The sequence below is a fragment of the Ambystoma mexicanum genome, chromosome 11 (genome assembly GCF_040938575.1).
Source record: "Ambystoma mexicanum isolate Mex_15411 chromosome 11, UKY_AmexF1_1, whole genome shotgun sequence".
Lineage (NCBI taxonomy): Eukaryota > Metazoa > Chordata > Amphibia > Caudata > Ambystomatidae > Ambystoma > Ambystoma mexicanum.
In genome coordinates, this window is record NC_090934.1 from 192,005,964 (window position 1) to 192,030,631 (window position 24,668).

The window sequence follows — 24,668 nt, forward strand, 5'->3', positions numbered from 1 at the left end:
ATCTACCCCCAGCTTGTTAGTTTCTTTGAAAAACGACTGACCCTGAGGGAGTTGGAGGTAGAGGAGTGAAGACCTCGAGAGGGGAGGTATTTGCAGAGGGATAGCTGAAGGTATTTTGGACCCAAGCCCCAGAAAGCCTTCTGGACAATGCAGAGGGTTTTGAATTTAATTCTTGCATCCACTGGGAGCCAATGGAGAGATTTCAGAGCTGGAGAGATATTATCCCAGGGCTTGAGGCCAAGGACAAGTCTTGCAGTCCTGTTCTGGATTAGTTGCAGAGGGCGGAGAGTAGAGGCAGGTAGATTTAGAAAGAGGCTGTTACAATAGTCCAAGCTAGAGAGAACCAGAGCTTGGGATACCATGAGCTTCTGGGGGAAGGACCTCTGAGGAGGTGCAGTCAGAAATTTGACTTTTTATAGACCTCAGAGATGTGGGCGGAGAAGAAAAGGGTGGAGTCAAAGATGACCCTGAGGTTCTTAGCCTCGCAGGTGGGGGTAAGAGGAGGGCCAAGGGAGGCCAGCCAGAGAGTGAGGGGAAAGGATGGTGAAGGCGTGTCGATGAGCAGGATTTCCGTCTTGCTGGCATTCAGACAAAGATCATTGGCGGCACACCAATCCTGAATGGCAGTTAGGCAGTTAAAGATGAGAGAGGGAGAGGAGATGGCAGAGGGCAGCCTGAAAATGAGTTGAGTGTCATCAGCGTAGCACTGGAAATCTGAGCAGAAAGTGGCATTGCAGTGGGCGAGAGTTGCCAGGTATTGGTTGAAAAGCCAGGGCGAGAGGTTAGACCCCTGGGGAACACCACAGGTAAAGAGAAAGATAGATGAAAGGAAAGACCCAAGTTGGACCTGGGAGGGTCGATCTGATAGGAAAGAGGTCAGCCAGGCCAGAGTCTGCTCAGTGATACCAAGGTTTTCACAGAGACAGTTGAGCAGGATGGTATGGTTGACCGTGTCGAAGGCAGAAGAGAGATCGAGGAGGATGAGGACAGAGGGAATGTTAGAGTCAAGGTTGGAGACCAGATCTTCATGGATGTTCAGGAGAGCAGTTTGTTCTTCTGGTAGCTCTGAAGCCAGACTGGTGGTCATGGAGACAACCAACAGAATTAGAATGAAGGTTAAGCTGAGAGATGGCCAACTTTTCCAGGAGTTTGCCAAGAAAGGGAGTAATGGAAATTGGGCGATAGTGAGCTGGACAAGAAGGATCAGCTGTGGGTTTCTTGAGAAGAGCACTGGGTTCCCTGGATTACCCCGCTGCGATTAAACTGGAATTGTGAATCTGAGGGTGCACCTGCGTTGATAAATCCGGGACTATCAATATGGGAGTGTGTTCAAATTGTCAATATGGGAATAAACTAGGAGTCTACAGGGAGCACATTGCACAGAAGAATGGAAATCTACTGGGTGGTGAAACTGGCAGCACACAGAGATTGTGCTGCTTGGACATATAGATAGAAGAGAAGGGAGAAGGAGGGAGCAGGGAGAAGAGTAAGGGAAAAGAAGTGTGCGTCCAATGTACTGGCGAGGATAGTCAACACTGGATTTAGAGCAACATCTAACACCAAATCATTTGCGTGCAATTGTGCGCAAGTAACTCTACTGGATCCAGTTATCCTTACATACATAAGACCCAATTTCAGATGGATAAAAAGTGGTTATAATTTCCATTTGCTGGGTCTCTACATTCGACACATAGCGTGTGCACGGTACCTCCTCTTTTTTGTTCTTCTTGCCTCATACTAATTATTAGAGTGGCTTGGTGTAGGGGCTGAGCAAGGTGTCGTCAAGGGGCCGGCTTTGTATCATGGCCCATTCTGGATTCAATTGTATATTTATGGATGTTCCTTTTAGTGAACTTTGGCCTACACACGGGTATGGAGGGTGCCTATGGTTTCACAAGAAAGGTTATGCAGGGTTAGGAAAGGTCTACTGGCAGAGGATGCATTCAATAGGACCAGTTGGGAAAGATTTAAAAAGGAATATTGCGGTATTGTAGATTTAGATCAGTGTTTTCTCAATCGGGCTTGTGCACAAGTGCGAGTACTGATCCGGTTGTTTATGCATTAGCAAGTGCGCCTGGGTCAAGATAGTTTGCAGGTGGTAATGGCCACCGCTTTAAAGGTGCCTGGGATTCAGGCACCTGGTTGACAAGGAGTTGAGAGGGTGACCGCAAGAGACAGTGTTTTTCAACCCACCCCAAACTCTGAAGAAAGTTAACCCCTGCTACCCTAGTCTGTCTAATCTCGACAGGGAAACCTAAAGGCTACAGCCTTTTCTGTCCATCTCCCTCCAGGAATTTAAGGGAAGCCTCTGGTTTGTTGGCCTTCCAATGTTTTCTTGCAGTCTCTCCCCTTCTCACTCTTAGACCCCATCTCTCTCTTGACTCCATTCCAGTCACTCCACAATCTTCCTAGTATCCCTCTACCTCTTATTTCATGCATCACTTCTCTCCTTCCCCCTCCATCTTCTCTCCTTCTCGGTTCCCCTCCTCGGTTCCCCTCACACTCCACCTCCCTCTACCTGCACCCCTTTCCCCCTCACCCCTCACCCTCAATAACCAATCTACTCCAGTCTCCTGATCTTAAACTTTCTACCGGTCTCTCCCTTCTACCTCCCTCCTCCTTTTCCCTCCCCACAACTCCTCCCATCACCTTCCATTCTCTCCCACACTCTCCCATCAACACTCTCCAGTCACTCACTCACTCACTCACTCTCGCACCGTATCCAAATCCACCCTACAGACATCTCCTGGTCCCTCACCTTTCCTTCACTCACATTTTACATGCCCCTCACTACACTGCTCAATTGGTACCCCTCTATACACAATTGCTTACCAGTACTCTTGCGGAACACTGCCACCATCTCATCAACACTCCACCCTCCTCCTGGTCTCTTGATCCACCACCACATCATCTGCTCTCCCCCCTAACACCTTTCAAACTCCTTGGTGCTGGTGCCCAGCCATGCCACCTTCCAGCACTCCTCCCAGCTCCCATTGCCACCCCTGGTCACATATGCTGCCCAACATTTATAATCGCCATTTGCAGGGTAGCAGCCACGTGCTCGGGTTGCTCAGGTTCCTTGTGGCCTACTTCATTTTTATTATTTGTTTACGCCCGGAAGCCTCGGGGCACACTGATGTGAAGGACATTTATTAGACTGGCCATTTATGTGGTAGTCTCAGGAGAACGCTAGGTGGTGCTAGTTAACCCCTTTAACAGTAACTGATGAGCTTGGTTTCCAATTTGGTTTGCAGAGGAGTCTCTCCTGGTCTCATGCATTTCTTCCTTTCTTTCAGTTAATTTTGTAGCGTTCCACCATTTGCCTGGAGTACATCTGGGCTTGTGCTCAGTAGGTTGGGTGTTGCGTGCCTCATCCAATTTTGGTCCAGTCCATACCATTTTTGTTGTGGATTTAATTCCCCTGGCTCCTGTCTGGGTTTTCTTGGTTGGGTCCATAGGCATTTTGGAAGCAACTGTATTGAAAAAGACAAGAGAGAACTCTGGCCAGATAAGAGACTGACTTGACTGGGATAGTGGAAGGGACATCGGTCTCAGCAGTCATCTACAATGCACACTAAAGGCAGTCAGGGACTGGAACCCCAACAGACACCTTCACTCCCCGTCTGGGGAAGGATTGGCTCTGGCATACACCCGTGTAGGGCAGCCTCCATTGGTCGGGAGGGGTCCCCGCTTTCCCCTGACAAGGTCATGATCCCGACCCCATCACAATTGCAAAATATAAAAAACAATGTTCGATTAGCTTAAACAAGGGGGTCCAAGTTCTCCAGGGCTGAGTCCCAGTAGAGTTTGAAAATTGCTCTGGAGCTAAAAGTCAATGAAAAGAGGAGTGGCAATACTGGTCATGCTAGATTGGAGCTTGCACTGACCCAGGTTGATAGATAGTTTTTTATGTAACTACAATTTTTTTTACAAATGTGGTCATGCAGGTATGAAAACTAAAGCACGTCTGTTAGGCCACTCTCCCAGTTACATAGGGGAATGAAGGGTCCTCGGCTATTTACAATTTAGTCCATGCAAACCTATTGTTTAATCATTTGTTAACCCCTGCCTCGATTTATTATATCACTTAAAGAAATGGTTAGAATTGTTAAAAAGGTTGAAAAAAACATGTTTGCTCGAAAATAAACAAGCCAAAATGATGCTCACATGCAACAAAAAATATGGTGAAAAATAAAATTAAAAAAACAATATCGGCAAGGGCAGATTTGTCCAACTCGAGGGCCAGATCCATGTCAGGTTTTCAGGATAACCCTCATTAATAGCCATGAGATAAATTTGCATACAATGTTTGTAAATGTATGCACATTTTTCCTCATAAATATTAATGAGGGGTATTGTGAAAAACAGTCAGGATCCTAGCACTCCAGGACTGGGCTAGGGGTTAACTAACTGCACTCATGATGTTTCCAACTTTCTCTGACGCTCAACATTCTTGTATCTTTCTACTGCTTTCAACACTCTCAACCTCTCCCCTCTACTTCTAGCTCTCCAGGACCTTGGATTTTGCAAATCTGCCATCACCTGAATCGTCTCCTACCTGGAAGTTAGATCCTTCCAAATATCCTAGCACTCACAAACCTCAGCCCTCCATGCCACCCCCCTGTCAGTGTCCCCAAAGGATCAGTCCTTGGACCTCGGTTCTTCACCCTCTGCCCTATGAAGACCGGTCGTTCCTTGGTTTTACCATCAACCCCTTTGATGAGGATACTGAAATCTTTTTCTCCCCCCCCCCCACTTCATCCCAGCCATCTTGCAACAGATCCCCATCGTCTCAATGCAAGATGGATCTCTTCAAAGCTCTGCTTAAACTTCTCAAGCTTGCAAAAGACGGAGCACCCTGGTCCTCTCCTCCATCCTGCCTACCGGACCCCAGCACTCCCGCCAGTCACGCTTAATGTAATTAATTATGTACATTTCGATACCACTCTTTAGTTAGAAGCACTTGCCCATTCTGTGAATACCTTTGTAAGTCACCCATTATTAATATATTCTTTTACTGCTGGTCTGGTTTTGTCTCCGGTCTATGTTCCACTTTGATGACACCTCATAAAATGGCGTACCACTTGCCATCTCATCTTTGTAAAACTGTACAGGCAGAATGCCTCTGCCATCTGTAAATGTGCTATTGTAAGTCATTTATGATAAAAATGGACACCCAGGTTCTTCAAATAAATACAAACAGGCAAATATGTCTGCATATTTGTCTATGAAACCAAATCAGGAAAACTCTGCATATTTTAGGGAAATAGGAGAGTTCAGAAATACATGATTTTGGGGAAATCCATTAAAAGTCTGCTCCAGTATACAGTGATGGAAGGAAACCTCAATGGTGTGAATTTGCGAGAAATGGGCATTGTGGCAAACCAGAAGGACAAGGGTGTTGGTAAATGAAAACCCCTATGCAAAGGGTTTTTAACTATTTCAACTCAGGTTTCTCTAGTCCCTGCAACCGTGTCGGCTTTCCTAGCCTTGATTTAAAGTGTTTGTCCTCTCAGTGGTAGTCTGTGGGAACGTTCACTTCCCTGTTGCTGCTGGTCTCTGCAGCTAATGTCCCTCTGGCGTAGAGCTTGGGGATCCGGGCTCTCCCCAGAGATGTGGTCTCGGCATCGGTTATGGGGCCCCAGGCCCACCATGGCACATCTGTGGTGGAGTAAATAGGGTTTACCGGCTCCGCCTCTTCCCCTAACCTTGGCTTATCGGTTGGACAGGACGCCAGCCTCCCGGCACCCAGCTAGTGTTTTGTTCACCCTCCATGCTACCGCAGGCTCTGCGGTCGAACGTGGCTCCATCCCTCCAGGTCGTCTCCTCTCCAGAGGCTCACCTCTGCGTAGGAGTCTTATCCATTTACAGTTCCTCCTGGGTTTAGGTTGGTCATCGCCCTTCTTGGTCTGTGGTCCTCAGATGAAATCCAGCATTGCCTGGAGCCAAAGAGATGGAAGGCATGCCACTGGTTGGTGTAGTCAAAACAGGAGAAAAAAATGTTTTCAAAGTCCCATGTAGGCAGACAATGGGCCTCATTCCGACCCAGGCGGGGTTGGCGGGGCGGTAAGTCCCCAATCCCCATTTACCCTTCCCCATTCCCATTTTTGCCCCATAGGGCATAATGGGAGTGGGGAAGGCGTTAATTACGCCACCGTAAATTACGGTGGCGTAATTAACAACAAGGTCCCTTAGCGCCATGGATTTTAACACCTGCTAAAAGCAGGTGTTAAATCCTCCATGGCGCTAAGGGACCTCGGAATCAGGCGGTAAGGGTCGGCGCTGTTTACGCTGCCGTAAACCCCTTACCGCCTGGGTCGGAATGAGGCCCAATGTATTCTGAGACTGGGAGTCCTTGTTCCCAAGGTTCCACCTGCCCACAGTCCTAGGGAGGGTCTTGTGGAGCGGGCTCACCTGCCTAGCCTCAGCAGCTCCCCTCTGGGGAGAAGGGACGAATTGGCCAGATTCGCCACAACAATTCGCGTCTGCGGCAGACAGTTTGTGGATGTGCTAATTGCAAAAGTACGAAAAGACCTGGAGTTCAGAAAATTGCAAACCATCTTGATTGGCCAAACATCAATGAGCTTCTTTAGGTCCAAGCACAGACGTTAGGACACTTGGACATAAATACCAGATGGGGTGAATCCCCAGTCTTGCTGTGAGGTTCTGCAATGCTGGTGGCAGCAGGTTTGCATCAACACTCCCAAGACATCACAGCATCAAAAAGAGTCTAAGCAATATGGAAAAACATGGACATGGCACAGGACTAGGAGTGGAAATATTGAACGCGGTAGGAAGAAAGGGAGCAGTGAAGCCAATCTGAAGCGGGAGAACAGAGCACAAAGGAACAGCTACAAAAAAAAGCCCAAATAAATAAACTGGTCAATTAGTCAGAGCCTGGCACGGAAATGGCTAATGGATTAATGCCAGAATGCCGATATCCGAGAGGTGATTCAAATAAACTACTATATAATAACCAACAAAGAGTTCAAATAAAATATCTACAGATACACTAGTCAAATAAAAAAAAATGTCGCCAAGGAGCGGCACCACTTACATTTATCAGAACGCAAACAAAGGTCGAGGAAAGAGGACTAAGAGGAAGATTGAACAGGGATGCAGGTGGGTGGTGAAAGGGAAAGACGGGACCAGCCAGTGATAAGACTGAGCCCATCGGATGGGGTCCCTCTGCCGAGGGTGGACTGGGGGGTCATAGGGGGCCAAATGGCCATTCTACAGTCCTTGCACCTCAGGATGCTGTAAACGAAATGCATGCTGGGAAGAGAGGGGCAGCAAGCAGCTGGCGGCTGCTGAAGAACTCACTCAAAAGGTGAATACATGACTCGTGGTGTGACACCACTTACAGGTAGAGTGGGAATATAAAGGAAATAAGCAGAAAGGCCAGTGTGCATTATGTCCCAGGAGGATAGCTCAGCAGCAGCGTGCTCGACTTGGAAACAAGATGACACGGAGCAACACAGGTTCGATCCCATGCTCTGCGCTTAGAAACCTCTGGGTTTTAAGCACGTTATAAAGAACCTATCATAACATGTGCTCAAAAGGGTTGCAGGCTTCACTCACTGTCACAGATCTGATATAAAACAATTGCGTTCATTTCTATGTTGCTAAAATGCGTTTTGATTTTACACACAGCACCAAGTCGTTTACATTGGTGTTATTTGCCCTCCCCCCCCCTTTTCCCGTGGGTTCTTTCTCCCAGGATTTCAGCAGGACCGGCTTTAGATGTCAGGAAAAGTAAACACCTGGAGGTGTTCAATCGGCATTTGCAAGAAAAGAAACCTGCGCCAAGAAAGGGGATTTCTAAATGCTGCAATTACACGTGGTACCAGGAACCAATTTGGAATAGTACTTTAGAGGTCAGGTATCCCTGCCGTGAAACGCAGGCTGGCCTTTTGGGTGGAGGCAAGCAATGGGGGCCGAGCTATCCATGATTCTACTTGGTGCAATCAACGAGGAGTTCAAACAGGGTCCCAAGGGGAGAGATAACCTGGAGGCTCTGGGGTCTCTGTAGCTGGTCAGGTCCACCAGCAGTAATAGGCGGTTGTCCTATACGTGCCTAGGTATTCCATTTATAAATTGCAGATTTACACCTCGCGTACAGAATGTAAGATTTCATGGACTTCAATTACACTCAACACATTCAATTCTCTAGCGGTCATAATAAGGATGATATACACATCACTTTATGACCCTTTCATCCCACTTCTAAGAGCTAAAATAATGGGTGCACTTATCTAATTTAAGGCCAGAGTTCAAACCACCACATTTCAAACTTGCTATGTGCCAGCCTGCCCCGTGTTGGAGCGGAGCGTTTTATCTGTGACCCATGTCCCCATAGCGAGAATAAAAACGAGGAGAATCTGAAGTCAAGGACCTAAACAACCAATGTGGCTTGACTATGGCCAGAACCCAGTTCCCCATGGCCATAAGTCTACCCTGTTCCGTTTTTTTCACCTCTTTGGATTCTGGGATCGAGACAAGGAAAAAATGGCTAATATGAAAAGAGGGTTGCAAACCAAAATATTATTTGCACAGATTAGTTCACCCATGTTGGAGTCAGAAGAAATATCAACACGAGGGAAATGCCATGGACCAATGAGAAACAAAGCCACTAGACTATTCCGCTCGAGACCAATCAAAGGGTTCAAGCAGGCCTAGGGTGCTTCTTAATAGTCCTTCACAAAAATCACATCTTTGGAATTGCTCAAGCGTGAATTCCCAACTACACTGAAGCCTTAAGGAATGCCAGCTATTTCATAAAACACTACATTGAATATACTTGCAGCCCTCGCCATGAATCCAATCTCTTCCCATTGCTCCCTTACACTGCCGTCAAGAGCAAAGTCTTAACTCTGCAAGCATTGTCCTGCGCAACTACACATTTGAATGAGTTATACATGTATTCTGTTCATTCAGTATGCCCCGTGTGCCCCCCCCCCCAGAGGCCCACCTGCCTCCCTCTGCCACCAGGACCCATGATTCCACTGCCATGAGGCTGCAACTGCAAAGATGGCTGCCACCACAACAAGAAACCTGGACATCCAGGATGCTCTGCTGAGCATAGCCCAACCTGATTGGTCAACAACCATTAAAGAGGAAGCAGCCCCACTGAGCTGGATGGTGAAGCTGGCCTACAATCAAGGCCAGTACTTAAGGCCAACATTGCTCTCATCTGCAACCCACCACACCCGAAGCCCTGCCTGATCTGTCCGTCCAAACCAACATCTCAAGGTATGAAGGTAAACCGAAACTACCTTCACACGTAGTTAGCACACTTGTACCTGTTGCCCGCAACTATGTTTGCCTATCTTGCAATAATGCAATCCTGCTGCCCACCCCCTACTTGCCCCCCCACGCCTCTGCAGAAATCCATCCGTACAGTATAGAACCCCATGACTCAGATGTGCCAGCTAAAGGTTTCCAGTTCGACCCAATCGGATGTGCTTACAGAACTGGACCAAGTCAATGTTAGAAGCCTGCAACACCCCACACGTAGCACCTAGAGCAGCATGTGTGCTGCCCCCTCCATTACCGCAATTGCACCTAGAGCACCATGTGCCCATGTCCATACTGTGCCCAAAGCGCCTTTTGATCATGCCCCGTCCCTGCAGCAAATAGTGTACCCTGTAAAAACCAGCCCCACCGAAGTGGAGCCAGTGGCAAGTACCACCAATTATCTTCTAGCAGCCTGCCCGACTAGCAAGCATGCCAACCAGAGCACTGCAAGATTCCCAGGCCAACCACCGCTTCACAAAGCTCTTTATATCATGCCAACCATCAGCCTAGCCCTGATCGGACCACCATATACTCCAATGACCACATCGCCCCTTGAGCACACCACTCGCGCTCGTCCCTCCATGACCCAAGCCACGACACGTAGCTCTCGTAATCTCACTAAGGAGAGCATGCCCCCCCCCTGCTGCAAGCACTCCAATCTCAACACCTGCTCTCCAATGACCTTTACACAAGAACCATCACCTCAGCTGTGGACGCAGAAGCCCCGCTAGCCCCTAGAAAATCTAACAGCCAAACACTCGTTCACAGCTGAACTCATGGAGCTCTGCAACACTAACGCCTGGCCGAAGCCAGTTGGAAGAAAGAAAAAAAAAAAAAAAAAAAAACTTTTAAAAGATAAAAAAACAGCAACATACCCCATGAAAATACCGTTTGCTGCAGCAGCCAAACACTATAGACAAGCTGTCATTGCAGCCAAATCTACCATTTACAATCACATAATTGCCAGTACTAAATCCAAAACCAGAGAGATTTTCACAATCATGAGGTAACTAGAAACCACAGCATCCCCCCGACCCGTCAGTCAAAGACGAGGCATGGTTGCCCAACTCCAAACAGCCATGCTCGAGAAGATTGAGATAGTACAGACAAAAGTCCTCAAGCTATCCCTTCTCAAATCCCACGTCCACCCACCGCCCAGTGACCACTCACGAGTCCAACCTACCCCCACTTTTTACTTTAGCCCCCATCTCCAAGACTGAAGCAGCCTTCATCCTAAAGGGCTTAAAACACTCTTGGTGCAAAGGAGACATCTGCCCCGCATTCATTATTGAGGACTATGCCGATGAACTGATCCCCTTTCATCACTAAATGCATTAATGCCTCGTTCTCCTGTGGCCTTGTCACAGCTAATCACAAAGAAGCCTGGGTTGTCCCTTTGATTACAAAGCCCTCACTCAATCCAGCAGCCCCCAACAACTACCGGCCCATCACCACTGTCCCCTTCCTCTTATAAATCGTGCACAGAGATATATATATATATATATATATATATATATATATATATATATATATATATATACACATATACACACACACACAGATCCAACAATTTCTGAAAACCTACCACATCTTAGGTGTTCGACAGTCCAGCTTCCGACCTGGCCATGGCACGGAATCTGCCCTAATTGTTCTAATGAACAGCTTAATGAGATCAGCGATCAGGGGAAATCTGCCGTGCACCTTCTCTTGGATGCCTCCGCTGCTTTCGATCTGGTCAACCATCAGATCCTCCGCATACACCTCACTGCCACAGCACATTTCTTGCCTCAAGCCACTGGCTAGGTGGCTTCATTCCTCCAAGAGAGATCCAAGAGAGTGTTTGTAGAGCACCACAGTGCCCCACCACCCCCATAACCTTCAGAGTCCCTCAAGGGTCTTGTGGATCCCTAACCCTTTGCAACATCTTCACCAGACCCCTCTGATTTACTGGACTCAAATCAGCATCTCCTACACAAACTTGTCTGGCAACTATATCGAAGACACCTTAGCTCTAAACAAGGTCTATGCCACTATTCAGGCCTAGATGGCTACTCACCACCTCAGTCATGACGAAAAGACATAGCTCATCCTGGGCGGGCCCACCAGCCAGGATATAGGATCTTAATCCCCAATACACATCCTTCTGCATTGATGGCATCCAAATTCCTGTCTCGTCATCAGTAAAAACCCTTGGTGTGTACCCTGACAGCACACTTCACTCACGTGCCAAGTGAACACCATTGCCTCGTCCTTGTCACACATTACTAAATGGATTAATTCAGCCAGGTACTTCCTCTCCCAGGAAAGCTGTCTCACTATTGCTCGTGCTATTACAGGATCAAGAATGAACTAATGCAATGCCCCATTTCCTTGCACCTCATCCCAGAACATTGCAAAGCTTTAGGTAATGCAGAACAATGCCATCTGTGCGGCCCTCACATGCCAAGACGCGAACATATGTCCACCACCAGGAAAAATGCCCACTGGTTCCCAAACAGAGAGCGCATGATCTTCAAGTATCTTTCCATCACGCACAGATGTCTATTCAACTCTGCACCCCCCACCGGACCCAGAAAATCACCAGAGATCAGTCTAACAGACCATGCAGAGCATCCCACAACAGGCTACTGCAACTGAGCTACCAACGAGCTAAAGCTGGGGTGCCAGCTTTCCAACCTTTTCAGCAAAACAGTGGAACTCACTCCCCTCTGTCCCCGAGAGCAGAGAAATCTTTCTAGACCATCAGGAGATCCCAAAAAACGTCCCTATTTGCATAACTACATATTTTGGGTGCATAATCTGCCCATGAACTTTCCTGATGATTGATTTGTGGATGTGTAATTGGTTTGTAACAGCGCCTTGATGCCTCTGGGTGTAAGGCGCTTTAAAGATGAAAAAAATATATTAAATCAGACATCCCCAACGGATGAAATTGCGGGATATCAGGCATTGTACAGATCTGAAGGGGCACCAGCAGGGTACCGATGCAGAATGACAAGGTGCTCAGGTGGAGCTCTCGGGTTAGCAACAAGTTAAACGGCCAGGCACAACCTTGTTCAGAAAGTAGTAACTGTCTGAAAAGTGGACGTTTAGGGAATGTACATCAACCAGGGAACTAAAGGGGGACACAAGAGGGAAGAAGTGAGCACACATGCATGGCTACGGGGTCAGAAAATGTTGCCAACCTTCCTGTGAAGAAGAACAAGAACATTGGGGCCTTGCTCACTTAACTAAATTCCATCCACCCTTTGGAACTCACTCGCATCATTTCTCTGCATGGACTACAGCAAACACCAAGACCCGGCGCAATCTACAGAAGCCCACGCTTGCGTAACTCACTTTGGCCAAGCACCACACAGCCAGTCTTGGGAGTCAGCCCGACAACCATCCCCAGCAAAAGTGAAGCATTCCACGGAAAATACATTGAAATCTGCCACAAGCAACTGCTCAGATGCTATCAATGCAACTCCTGGAGAGTTCCAGAGGACACAGCATTGAGGTTCACTTTGCCCGGTACCACTTTCCTGCACCATGGTGTGACGATTTGCATGAAGGGCTTTCAAAGGAAGGTTTGTGCCCTTTGTTGGGGCAAACCTTTAGGTGGGGTCGACATGCATCATACACCAAAAACCGGCCTTGTGGAATTATTTTGTCAACAGTGCCACAGGATCAACCATGTTTGAGCTGCATGCCTGTACCCCCTCCATCAATTGCCTTCCTTATCACCAGCTTGCGGTGAGCAAGTACGGTTGCATTTTTTTACTGTCTTGAGATGCAGCAGAAGATTTTTATTTTTACATTTCTACCATTGTGATAACCCTCATGTTGGGTTTTGAAGACATGCTGAATTATTTTGTTAACTTACTGACCAAACCACACATTTCTAAAGAGAAGCCTTATGCTCCGGCTACCACCATCCGGAGGAGCCTGAGAAACTCGGAGAGAAAAACCGCAGCGTTTTCAAACACAACGTTGTATTTATGTTTGCGGTCGCTTCAAAAGTGACCGCAAACATAAATACAATGTTTTTAAAGCTGCGGTTTTATTTCTAAGTTTTCCGGGCTCCTCCAGCCCGGAAAACTTAGAAAAAAAAAACGCAGCTAGTGCTTATTTTGTTTTTTTAAAATAAATAGCACTTACTGAGATTCAGCTGCAGCTTTCCTGCTCTGGTCTCCTGTCCCCGTCCTCTGCGTACAGCACCAATGAAGGAAAAGCCACCCTGCGGTAGCTTTTGTTTACTACAGCTGGCTGGCTTTTCCTTCATTAGTGCCGCAAAAGCCAGCACAGGCGGGCATCCATTTCACAAAATGGATGCGCCCATGTGCTTGCTTTTGCGGATTTTGAGCTTGAATAGCTCAAAATTTTACATAGGAAGTTTTAAAAAAAAAAAAAGTGCTAGTATTTTTTTTTTTAATGTTGCCCATCTATTTTTAAAATAACATTTTTTACTGGACTATCCCTTTAAGTCATTCCAATAAAAATCCTTTGTAATTACCAATTATTGAATCCATTTGTGTATTGACAGTCAGTCATTCATTACACCAGAACCATCCAGGCAGAGGCAAGTTTTACATGACATTTTTGTTTAAGTTACTGCGCACCCGTGTCACGACAGGGTTGCCTCGTGACTATTGTATTGTGCATATGAGATTTTCTCAGAGAAACACCAGTTTTTGGTGCCGCAAATATTGCGCAGAAATGTTTTTGGATCTCAAATCAAAGTGCTAAGAAACCATGAAAATGGCAGCGATGCGCTACATAAAACCCCATAGCATAAAATGGCAAGGCACCTCCAAGCTGGGAGCCAGACACTTACATGATGTTTACAGCCACAGCACAGGCAGAGGTGATCAGCATAACGCCCCCTTCAATCTCATAGTCGCCGGAGATCAGCCGCTCCACTGCCAGGTAAACCAAGACCCCAGTCACCACCCAGATGGACAGGACCGAGAGGAGGGCCCCCAGGATCTCTGGAAGAGAGAAGTCCCCCAGTGAGGACAGAACTTCATTAGGATGCTAAAAGGTCTACATGTAACTGGTGTGCCTGGGTACAGCACAGGTAATCCATTGCCCCCCCATCAAGCTATTCCTTTCAGCTGGCATGTGGAGTCCATTAGCACAACATAACTGCCCCACAATCTAGAACAGTCACGGAACAACAAACCTAGTACCACATGCAGGCATACTTTGGGAATTGCAACATATGTTCATTTAGTCCAGTAACATGCGCCTCCTCAAACGTTTGGAGTACAACTCTAATAATGCCTCAGCATTGATTATGCTGCCTTAGGCTGATGGGAGTTGTAGTTCTAAGGATAAAGACATCCAAATATTGCAGGCTTCTGATCGAGTCCCTCGAAGGCTGCCAACCAAACACAGAGACCACCAAGTTGCACCTCTGGAGTATGGTACCAAGCAGACACTGGAGATTCAGGGGCCATCCGACCTGCCGTACCCAGCTGGCTATTCACCATACAAACAGTGGAAATGTAGGAACCGCTCTGCAGGCACATACATGCTCCAATACAGAAATAAAGATCTAGAATAAGCAGCCTATCTCTCCAAGGAATTGTACAGATGCAGGACTGCCGCAGCTGCAGTTCCATGCACTCAAGGATAGGTGCAGTCTCTTTCCAGTTTGCGGTTCAGGCAGCAGGGAGTGCAGGACCGAAGCTGCATGTCCAGCACTGGGAAGTTACTATAGTGTGCAGGAACCACCCAGCATGTCTATCCCAGGTATGCTAAACAAAGTGTAGGGTGGAAGGCACAACTGTATCAAAAATGCAATTTACGATCATTAGGTTTGGGTTTGATCGTGATTCTACCTATATTTCATAGATTTCAGGTGCAGCAGGGAGAATCTCAAGGCCACTCGGGATTCATTTAAAAAGAAGCACCAGACACACACCAGCCGTTGCCAGCCGAAAGCCCTATGCTGCACTCTTTGACGGGACTCCGTCCCAAATATTATTTTTTAAAACCTCGTGAGTCCAATTCCACTCCACACTGGAGAGGTTTTGGGTCATAAGGGTCAACAATCTGAGTTTATTATAATGCAGTCAACCGTTTACTTAGTACAAAATTCATATAACCAACAAGGTGTATTGTGCCTCTGTCGTCCTACTCGTCTTCAGCAAGGCACCACAAAACTGAGACAAAACAGGGTTTGAACAGATAAAGGTTTTGTTTCTATAAATTGTACAAAAAAAACATTCAAGTTAGCATCCACACCATTACTAAATAGCGTGGGTAGTCCAAAAAGAAATAGTGCATTAACAGTTTAAGAAAAATGACAGTATTTGGAGCTAAATAACAGTCCCCACAATCACAAAAATGTACTCAAAAAATTACACAATATAACATTTTCAATTGAAGAAAGAATTCATATGTGGCTAAACACAGAGACCACATTGGTTTGATTAACCTGAGCAGTATAAGTCTATCTGCTCAGAACTTCCTGAACACACTCATATCAATCATGTGTGCCGACACGTTTCGGATTAGACAACAATCCTTCTTCAGGGCGGGGTGCGTTACAGTTTCAAAAGTGTTCATTAAATCCTTAATTGCTGCATGTGTAGTACAGAACCGACATTAACCAAGAAGGAAGGCAACTACCTCTCCCCGGGTGCAGTAATGGTGATCAGCTGTAATTTCCAGTAAGAGATGGCTACATAATTACTGATGCTTCCGCTGCGTCCCTGATAATGCATCTACTCGAATGAAAGCAGTACCAGTCGGCAGTCTCTTTCTTTGTACGGATGTGAGTTTACAGAAAGGCGTCACCCTCGCAATGAACAGCCATTTCGTGTTTCTCTTTTCTGGTTGCAGCTCAAACCAGGGTATGCTGCCAGACCGGATTCCAGACTTGAATGGTAGTGGATGCATCACAACACAGAACATGCTCTGTGCCAGGGCCGTTACTCCTAAAATGGCTTGCAGGGAGCTGCTGGAGGGGACACAATGGGGTCACAAATCACACCGGTTCTCATAGGCGGAGGGGGCGGAGTCACCCCAAAAGGTCACTTACGCTTTACTTGGGGCAACATTAGTCCCCACGCTCGCCTCATGGCGGCCATGGAATTCATGCCGCCCACAGGTTCCACCAACAATACAGAGGAGTCCACGGGTCACGGCGGCGGGAACCTGTGTGGAAAGAGTAGAAAGAGCCCAGGGCAAACCGTATCCAAAGAGGCGGCCGGAGAGGTCATGCGTCACTCAGTTCATTGGACAGGAGTGACTCAACGGCTCTAAATGGGGGGAGGCTCAGGTTGTAAGAGGTGGTTTTATGGCATTTTTAGTGTTAAGGTAGGCATTATTACTCGGGGTCATGGCAGGAGGTCCCACCCACACTAAATAACAGTCAGCATCCCCGATAATATATTTTTTTTTTATAAAAACAAACGAAACAAAAAAACTGTCTAGACGGAGATATGGTGGCTCTCGCTGGCTGGGAGTGGCCGCAGCATCTAGTGGCCTTTTACTTGGATGCCTTCGGGGAGTCCTGGGTGTGTCCGCCCGGTACTAAAGCCAAAGCGCCCGTTCTTGAAGAGGAGCAACACATCCTCAAAGCACTCCCAACCGCCGAACAGGACAAACGGGTCTCCCAGGCGAGACCTGAACTAATGCAGTGTAAAGTATCGGTTAGAATAACGGGCTCCTTGCTTTACTGTGTGGCGTTAATAAGCAAAACAGACCGCCCCGTGCATGCAGTGCACCGGCCAGTAACAGGGCCAGGACCCCATTGTCATTTAGTAGGGCTGGAGAAAAAGCTAATCCCAAAAACCGAATATGTTGCCCCTTTTTTTTAACAGTCAATAGATGGGGATTGGGGCGAGCAAGGGGGCAGGGTTTGATCTCTCCCCCGGCATCAAAAAAATGTAAAGTACAATCCCAAAAAATAAATAAAAAATAAAAACACACACTATTTCCCGAAATTTGAACAAATACATTTTTTTATTTTTGTCTTTGATTTTTTTTCGGTATTTCAATGTAAAACCGGAGAAACATACAGGACGTGTTAGGAACAGGTTTTGCTGCGTCAAGGGGACCACCAGCCTAGCTGCTGCTTTCTGACAGTAACCTGAGTTTTTGGAGGAAAGTCTGTATAAGCTCAGCTCATTTGGTTTTGGGACACTGGTCAGCAATCACGACCACCAGTGTATGGGGATATTATACCCCGTTTAAGTCTAGGGTAGCACTACTACTGCCCCCGGAGAGAAGTGCAGGGAAACCTCGTTCTCCCCATCCCTTTGCAATATGGTTGGTTTTCCAATAGCAAAAGGAAGCACAAGGAGGATGGTGGCGTGCTATCTTCGTTTTAACATTTTTTGGGTGCACTGCACATTTTATTTTTGCCCGCCTGGATGGAACCTTTGTGTGCATTACAGTGCTCAAAATCACCGATCACTTTGCTTAAGCACCGTCTTTGTTCTCCACTGTCCTTTCCGCCATTTTACTCCAGAGCAGGAGTCCCTTACATGGACACACCCAGTGGGGCAGGAGCAGGATGGGCTCTCCATGCGCACGGGTCTGGTTCAGGCTGTACATGCGGTTACAGGCAGCCCCAATACACCTGCAGGACCCCCTGCGAGGTCACAGCTGTAACGAAGCTGGTCGGCCATGATTGGACTGCTGCCCGAGGTTTGAATGCTTCGGGTCCCCCAATAGGTGGGCCGAGGGGCCCCTAGCCCAGGATCGCGTATACATTTAGAAAGGGTGTAGAGCCATTATTCACTCTAGCACTGGAGGCCAAAGATACGGAGCATGAGATGCTGCAGGGGGACCCTGGAGCACGAGAGGCTGCAGGGGGACCCTGGAGCACGAAGCATGAGAGGCTGCAGGGGGACTCTGGAGCACGAAGCATGAGAGGCTGCAGGGGGACCCTGGAGCGCGAAGCATGAGAGGCTGCAGGGGGACCGTGGAGCACGAAGCATTTGTATTTGTATTTTGTTTATTTATAACGCGCACCATCCAGCCCACGGGCATCCGGGCGCAACTTGTGCAGATATACATAATATCTTATATACATACAAAGTTATATACACGAATAGTATGCAGGCATAGATATATGCATGAATTACAAAGACGTTCGCAGGTGAGGCATGAGAAAGAGTGTACAGTGAGCATGATTTCGTTTTCAACTTCAAGGTGTTAAGAGTCTTCGGATCTGATGGTGACCAAGAGGGAGTTCCACAGTTTGGAGGCTAGAACAGGGAAGCTCGTGCCCCCCCACCCCCATTTTTTGGAGTTTGAACCTAGGAATAGATAGGCTATGGGTCTGGGCCGTTCTTTGAGGTCGAGTGGAGGAATGGAGGGAAAGCCGGTTGCAGAGGTAGGGGGTAGCCTTGTTGGCAACGCATTTGTGCGTGAGGGTAAGTGTTTTCAAAGAAATTCTCTGCTTGACAGATAACCAGTGTAGGTTAGTTCTAGATTCAGAAATGTGGTGGTTTCTTGGAATGTTTAGGGCTGCCCTAATGGCATTGTTCTGGGTGATTTGTCGTTTATTCAGATTCCCTTGGCTAGTCCCTAAGGAGAGGGCACTACAATAGTCAATTTTAGACATAATGAGCGTTCTATCTAAAGTGACGCTGTTCGGAGTGGTCAGAAACAGTCTAGCAGCTGCGATAAGTTTACATGTGTAAGCAGAGGCTGATCTGACTGCATTTGTTTGCCGAGACAAGGATAGGGTGGCGTCAAGGTTGTCACCTAATATTTTTGTATCTTTAGAGACTTTGATGGTATTTCCATCGATGGTAAGTGACTGGTAGGACGGATCTAGTTTGCTGAGACGTTGCGAGGAGCCCAATAAGAGGAGCTCCTTCTTATCGTCATCGAGGCATAGTTCGTGTTGGGCCATCCAGGCCTGGATGACCAGATAAACGTTGTTCAAGGCCTTGGTGTCAACTAAAGAGTCGCCAGTGATGGGAATGAGTATCTGGGTGTCGTCAGCATAGTTGGTGTAGGAGACACCCAGATAATCAAGTACATCAAAGAGTGGTTTAGTAAAAATGATAGAGTGTGGGTGACACACAAGATCCTTGGGGCACTCGCAGGCATGAGAGGCTGCAGGGGGACCCTGAAGCATGAAGCACGAAAGGCTGCGGAGGGACCCTGGAGCACGAAGCACGAGAGGCTGCGGAGGAACCCTGGAGCACGAGAGGCTGCAGAGGGACCCTGGAGCACGAGAGGCTGCAGAGGGACCCTGGAGCACGAGAGGCTGCAGAGGGACCCTGGAGCACGAGAGGCTGCAGAGGGACCCCGGACCACGAGAGGCTGCAGAGGGACCCCGGACCACGAGAGGCTGCAGAGGGACACTGCAAGACTGCTACTGGGGCAACCGCAATCCAAGTCAACTACGGTAAGGCAAAGCTCTGCCCTTCTAGAGTCGGGGGAGCACCCTGCACAGTGCCTCCCTTGTACTGGTGGTGGGTCTAACCAGTTCAGAGTCCTGCATCAACAAGGTCATCCTCCTGGGTCTTGATGGGCTGTACAGAAGTAGCCGGAATCCACCATCTGAATAGGCGACTTGCTTTGTCCAGATCTTGCTCAGTCTGGTGCTGTGCACCTCACAGTGCACCCTCATCTGGGGCCCGGACCAGGGCCTAGGGAGGATAGGCCAGTAGGAAGACACTCGTCTTGCTGAGATGAAATGTTTGATACCCGGTCCTGCCCTTAGAGGCCGTAATCCAGCATGAAGCGCGACAAGCAATTCATAAAGTCCGGGGTGATCATGCCTGAAGACCCCGTGTGCAGCGTCACTTAAATCGTTCACTGCATCTGTAGCCTCATGGCAGGGGGCTAGATAGAGAGGTGGGGGCAGTGCTCCAATGTCATGAGAGTAAAAGCAGATGTTCTTCCTTCTGAGCTAAGTCTGGAGATCTCCATAACTGCTACGTCACCAACAGATCGGAGCCACAAAATCCAGACTAACATTTGAACATTCTGCACCTGTAACACTTGGATCTCAACTCCTGAACCTAGAGCGAGAGCAGTGGTCCCCAGTGGACTTTTACTTGTGATTATTGTTGGTTTTGTTCGAGGTACGATGGGCTGGATTGCAGAGAATGCCAAGACACTATCTTGCAAGTCCCTGAACATGGGTGCACACTTGTGGGATTTCTTTTCTGGAAGGTCTCAACGAGGCACCCATTATCGAAAGACCCAATTCTGCAGATGTCCCTGGTTGAGGGACTGGGGGAACCATCTGCTAAGATTACAACACCTGACCAAGGACAAATCCCAAAGGGGACACAGGCCGCAAAACTCTGTATTGCTATATCGCCAGCAATGCACTGGCTCCCCACACAGGGAGCGCTCCGCTGCTTTCGAGCTAGGTCCGTGTTTTAAACAAAATTAAATCCTGCCTTATCTGCACCAAATGTACTTCACTACTGACAAGACCGCTAAAGCAGGTTTGACCAGTACTACACTCCTCATTCAAGAGAGGACTGTGCATGTTTTTGCTGCTACAGATAGTTTCTTTGTTCAGATTGACCTCTTAATCTGGGAATCCTTTAGCACTTTAAAGAGTACTTCTTGGATTTTATTTTTGCATTTGTAACAGTTTGTGTTCATTGATCCGAATGTTGTTCTCTCCATTCTGCTGAGGCGAAGCCTAGCCAGCTCCCATGTAACCAAACAGGCTGCTTGATATTCCATTGCTCCACTGGCACCTACCCAGAGCCACTGCAACCAAACCTTGAATTTCCATTGCTCCACTGGCATCTACCCAGAGCCACTGCAACCAAACCTTGAATTTCCCTGCGGGCCACGGACATCGGCACAGGTGAGGACCAAGAGGAGAGGGGCCCCAGAAGGGTGGGTTGCGAGCAGTCCCAATGAGCTGGAAGAATAGGGGCGCAGTGACAAAAAAAAGGGAGAGATATGTTGTGTGTGCACAAGGACACGGGTCAAGGTGAGGTGTGGGCAGAGGTGGAGTTTTGACAGATGGCACAAGAGGTGGCGAGATATGTACGGAAGGGAACAGATGGTATGAAAGAAAAGACCAGACACACAGAACTACAACTATAGATCACCATCTACTTTAGGAAAACCAGTCAGACTTGCCCTGCCACTATTTTGTATTGGAATCTGAGCGATCTAGGGGATGAAGTCAGCAGGGAATGAGCTCCACGACATTTCCCAACTATTTGCACGTGTGTATTTTCAATATTTAACACACACCTTGTATATTTTACCACTCGGCATAAGTTACTGCTCAACTGAAACCTGTTTGACTGTACATTCACAAAGCCTTCATGACATCAAGGTCTGCATGGATTTTAGCTGGTTTTAATTTAGTTCGGGAAGGATGGAGGTGGTCCTGTTAACACCAAGATATCCTTCAGGATCATCTCCTTCCCCCTCTCAACACTTCCTGCCTTACCCCTTGCCCCCCCTGTTCTCCTTTTTCTCCTTCACCCCTTCCTCCTCTGTCAAATTCTGGCACTACCCCAATTGCTGTTAGGCATAGTAAGCCATGGCTGCCTGTTTTTGCAGCCTTCTGCCCATCCCCCCCTCTTCTTTTTTCGCTCAGAACTTACTTTTATTGTCTGTCCTTTTGACCATTGCTAATAACCCGTCTATCTCCCCCCGTACTATCTTGAACACTCGTCAACCTTTTCTAGATGGTCACTTGTTTTTCCCTAACCTTATCCCTTCCTTTCCGAAACCCCTACTCCCTCCCCCCTCGCTCTCATCACTCTTGCACTGCAACAATTGTCGTCAGGCATAGTAATGCTACTGCTAGTATTGTCCTCCTTTTTTCCTCCCCTGCCTCTCCCTTATGGTTTCCATGCACTTGTACTGTTATGTTTGATATTTTATTTTTTCACATTCTGATCTGTTGTGAGGACTTGTTTAGAATGTTTTTCTTTTCTCCCATGTTCCCTCCCTCCTTGAAGCGCTTTGAAACACTATGTATAGGCGCTAAACAAATAAACAATCAATTCAATGCTCCAGCTGCATCTCCCCAGAGCCACTGCAACCAAACCTTGAATTTCCAATGCTCCAGCTACATCTGCCCAGAGCCACTGCAAACCAAACCATGAATTTCCAATGCTCCAGCTACATCTGCCCAGAGCCACTGCAACCAAACCATGAATTTCCAATGCTCCAGCTACATCTGCCCAGAGCCACTGCAAACCAAACCATGAATTTCCAATGCTCCAGCTGCATCTGCCCAGAGCCACTGCAACAAACCTTGATTTGCCAATGCTCCAGTTGCACCTGCCCAGAGCCACTGCAACCAAACCATGAATTTCCAATGCTCCAGCTGCATCTGCCCAGAGCCACTGCAACCAAACCTTGATTTGTCAATGCTCCAGCTGCATCTGCCCAGAGCCACTGCAAACCAAACCTTGAATTGCCAATGCCCCAGCTTCATCTGCTGAGAATCACTGAACCAAGACCTTGACTTGCCAGTGATCCGGCTTGGTCTACCGAGAACAACTGCAACAAAACTTTCCAATACTTCCACGTTGATCCACCAAGAACCACTGGCACCAAAGTTTGGGTTTAGAATCTGTAGGCTGTGTCATGACCAACTTCCAGACATTTAGTCATATCAAAGAAGGTGCCCAATCTCCTTTAATGAAACAGGGACTTTTAATTTATTAATGGGTTAAAATGCTTCTCCACTCCAGTCCAAGCACAATGCAGTGAACACCCGCCTTAATGATCTTAAGCTGCTACATTCCAAGGCACTCAACTTCAACATCCGAATACATAAACGTCATGTCATTCCCTTCCCCACCACAAAGGTGACACACGGCCCTTTTACTAGCACACACGGGAAATCTGCTATTGCAAGATTTTTTTTTCGAATTCCAAAACATTGCATTTTTCTGCAATCTAATGTGGGGGGAGACCCCCCACACACTTCCGCCCCACCTTATTACCCGAAACAAAGCCCCCTCTCTTGCCCCCAACCTATATTGTGGTGAAATGAGTTTTAAAAAATCCCATGTTATGGGATTCGAAATTATGGTATTCGATGTTTTGGTAGGATAGCTGTACACGTCTTGACCACCACACACACGCGCACACACACACCCTTGCCAAGTACACACAACCCTGCCTATGAACCTGTACATGACACCCACCGTCCTGCTGATCCTACAGCATGAGGGGGGGCTGCACAGATTACACACATGGATCTCACCTGCTCGGTGCCAGCCGAAGTTCATAGTCTTGGTTGCCGGCCGCGAGGACACCCAGAGCGCGAAGAGACTGATCATCATGCTGGCAAAGTCCGTAAGCAGGTGAGCCGCATCCGTCATAATCGCCAAACTGTGAGCTAGATAACCTCCTGAGGAAAATTAAAACAGAAGTGAGGGTGCAGCAGGGCTCAAGTCTAGGGTACATTGATATGCTAATTTCTGGTGACACCACATTCAATTCGTATGTTCGAGTCTCCACCACTTTGTTTTTCGGACTGGATCTTGCGTTAGAGGACTCTAGCCCCAACCCCCTCCCCACCAGTCTGTCCTTGAAGAACCCTCAGAGGTATTCTTCCTTTCCTCTCCTTCCCCCAGAAGCTCACCGTCTCCAGAGCTCTGCTTCTCTCTAGGCTAGACTATTGCAACAGCCTCTTTCTAAATTTGCCTGTAATTACTCTCCATCCTTTGCAGCTCATCCAGAACAGGACTGCGAGACTTGTCCTTGGTCTCAATCCCTGGGATCGCATCTCTCCAGCCCTGAAATCTCTTCATTGGCTCCCAGTGGCTGCAAGGATTAAATTCAAGTGCCTTTGCATTGTCCACAAGGCTTTCTGGCACCTGGTCCACAATACCTTCAACTCTCCCTCTGTAAATACATTCCTACTGGAGCTCTTTGCTCCTTCACCTCCAACTCCCTCACAATCAGTAGCTTCTCCAAGCAACGCGTTGGGGGGGGGGGGGAGGGGTAGATCCCTTTCCTCAGCTGGGGCCTCCCTCTGGAACAGCCTCTCTGAAACTTGAGAACCATCTTCGGTTCCGGAAGCACCTCAAGACCTTCGTCTTTGCCTCTGCCTCCGCTCTTCCTCTGCCTCTGCTCTTCCTCTCCCCTGCTAATCGGTCTGCTTTGGCACCGGGCACCTGTCTACATTCAGATTTTGGTTTCAGATCCTTGTCCTACCCACACTGCCTCCTCACAACCCCAGCACTTGGGTCTGTATCTGCAACCCTACAGTCGCCTTCCAGCACTTTCACCGGACATCTGTTGTCTACACCTTATTCGGCACTATCACCTGCCGGCCGCGCTACCCGTTATCCTATCACGTGTTCAGCACTTCCCAATCCCCCTCCTTCCCCTTGCACTTTCCCCCTTCCCTCTCCCCTGCACTTGCAGTCTCAATGACACTGGGCCTAGTAAGATCATTGATTTGT

At 47.8% G+C, this 24,668-nt stretch overlaps 1 protein-coding gene across 1 annotated transcript in view; it reads right to left on the reverse strand.

Moving 5' to 3' along the window:
* SLC30A2 (solute carrier family 30 member 2) overlaps positions 1-24,668 on the reverse strand; it is a 94,558-nt gene that overhangs the window by 42,349 nt on the left and 27,541 nt on the right. The window contains exons 3-4 of the mRNA XM_069622803.1: positions 23,462-23,608; positions 14,114-14,267 (exon numbers count right to left, since the gene is read on the reverse strand). Coding sequence (XP_069478904.1) covers positions 14,114-14,267; positions 23,462-23,608 — 301 coding nt within the window. The remainder of the gene's footprint in view (positions 1-14,113; positions 14,268-23,461; positions 23,609-24,668) is intronic.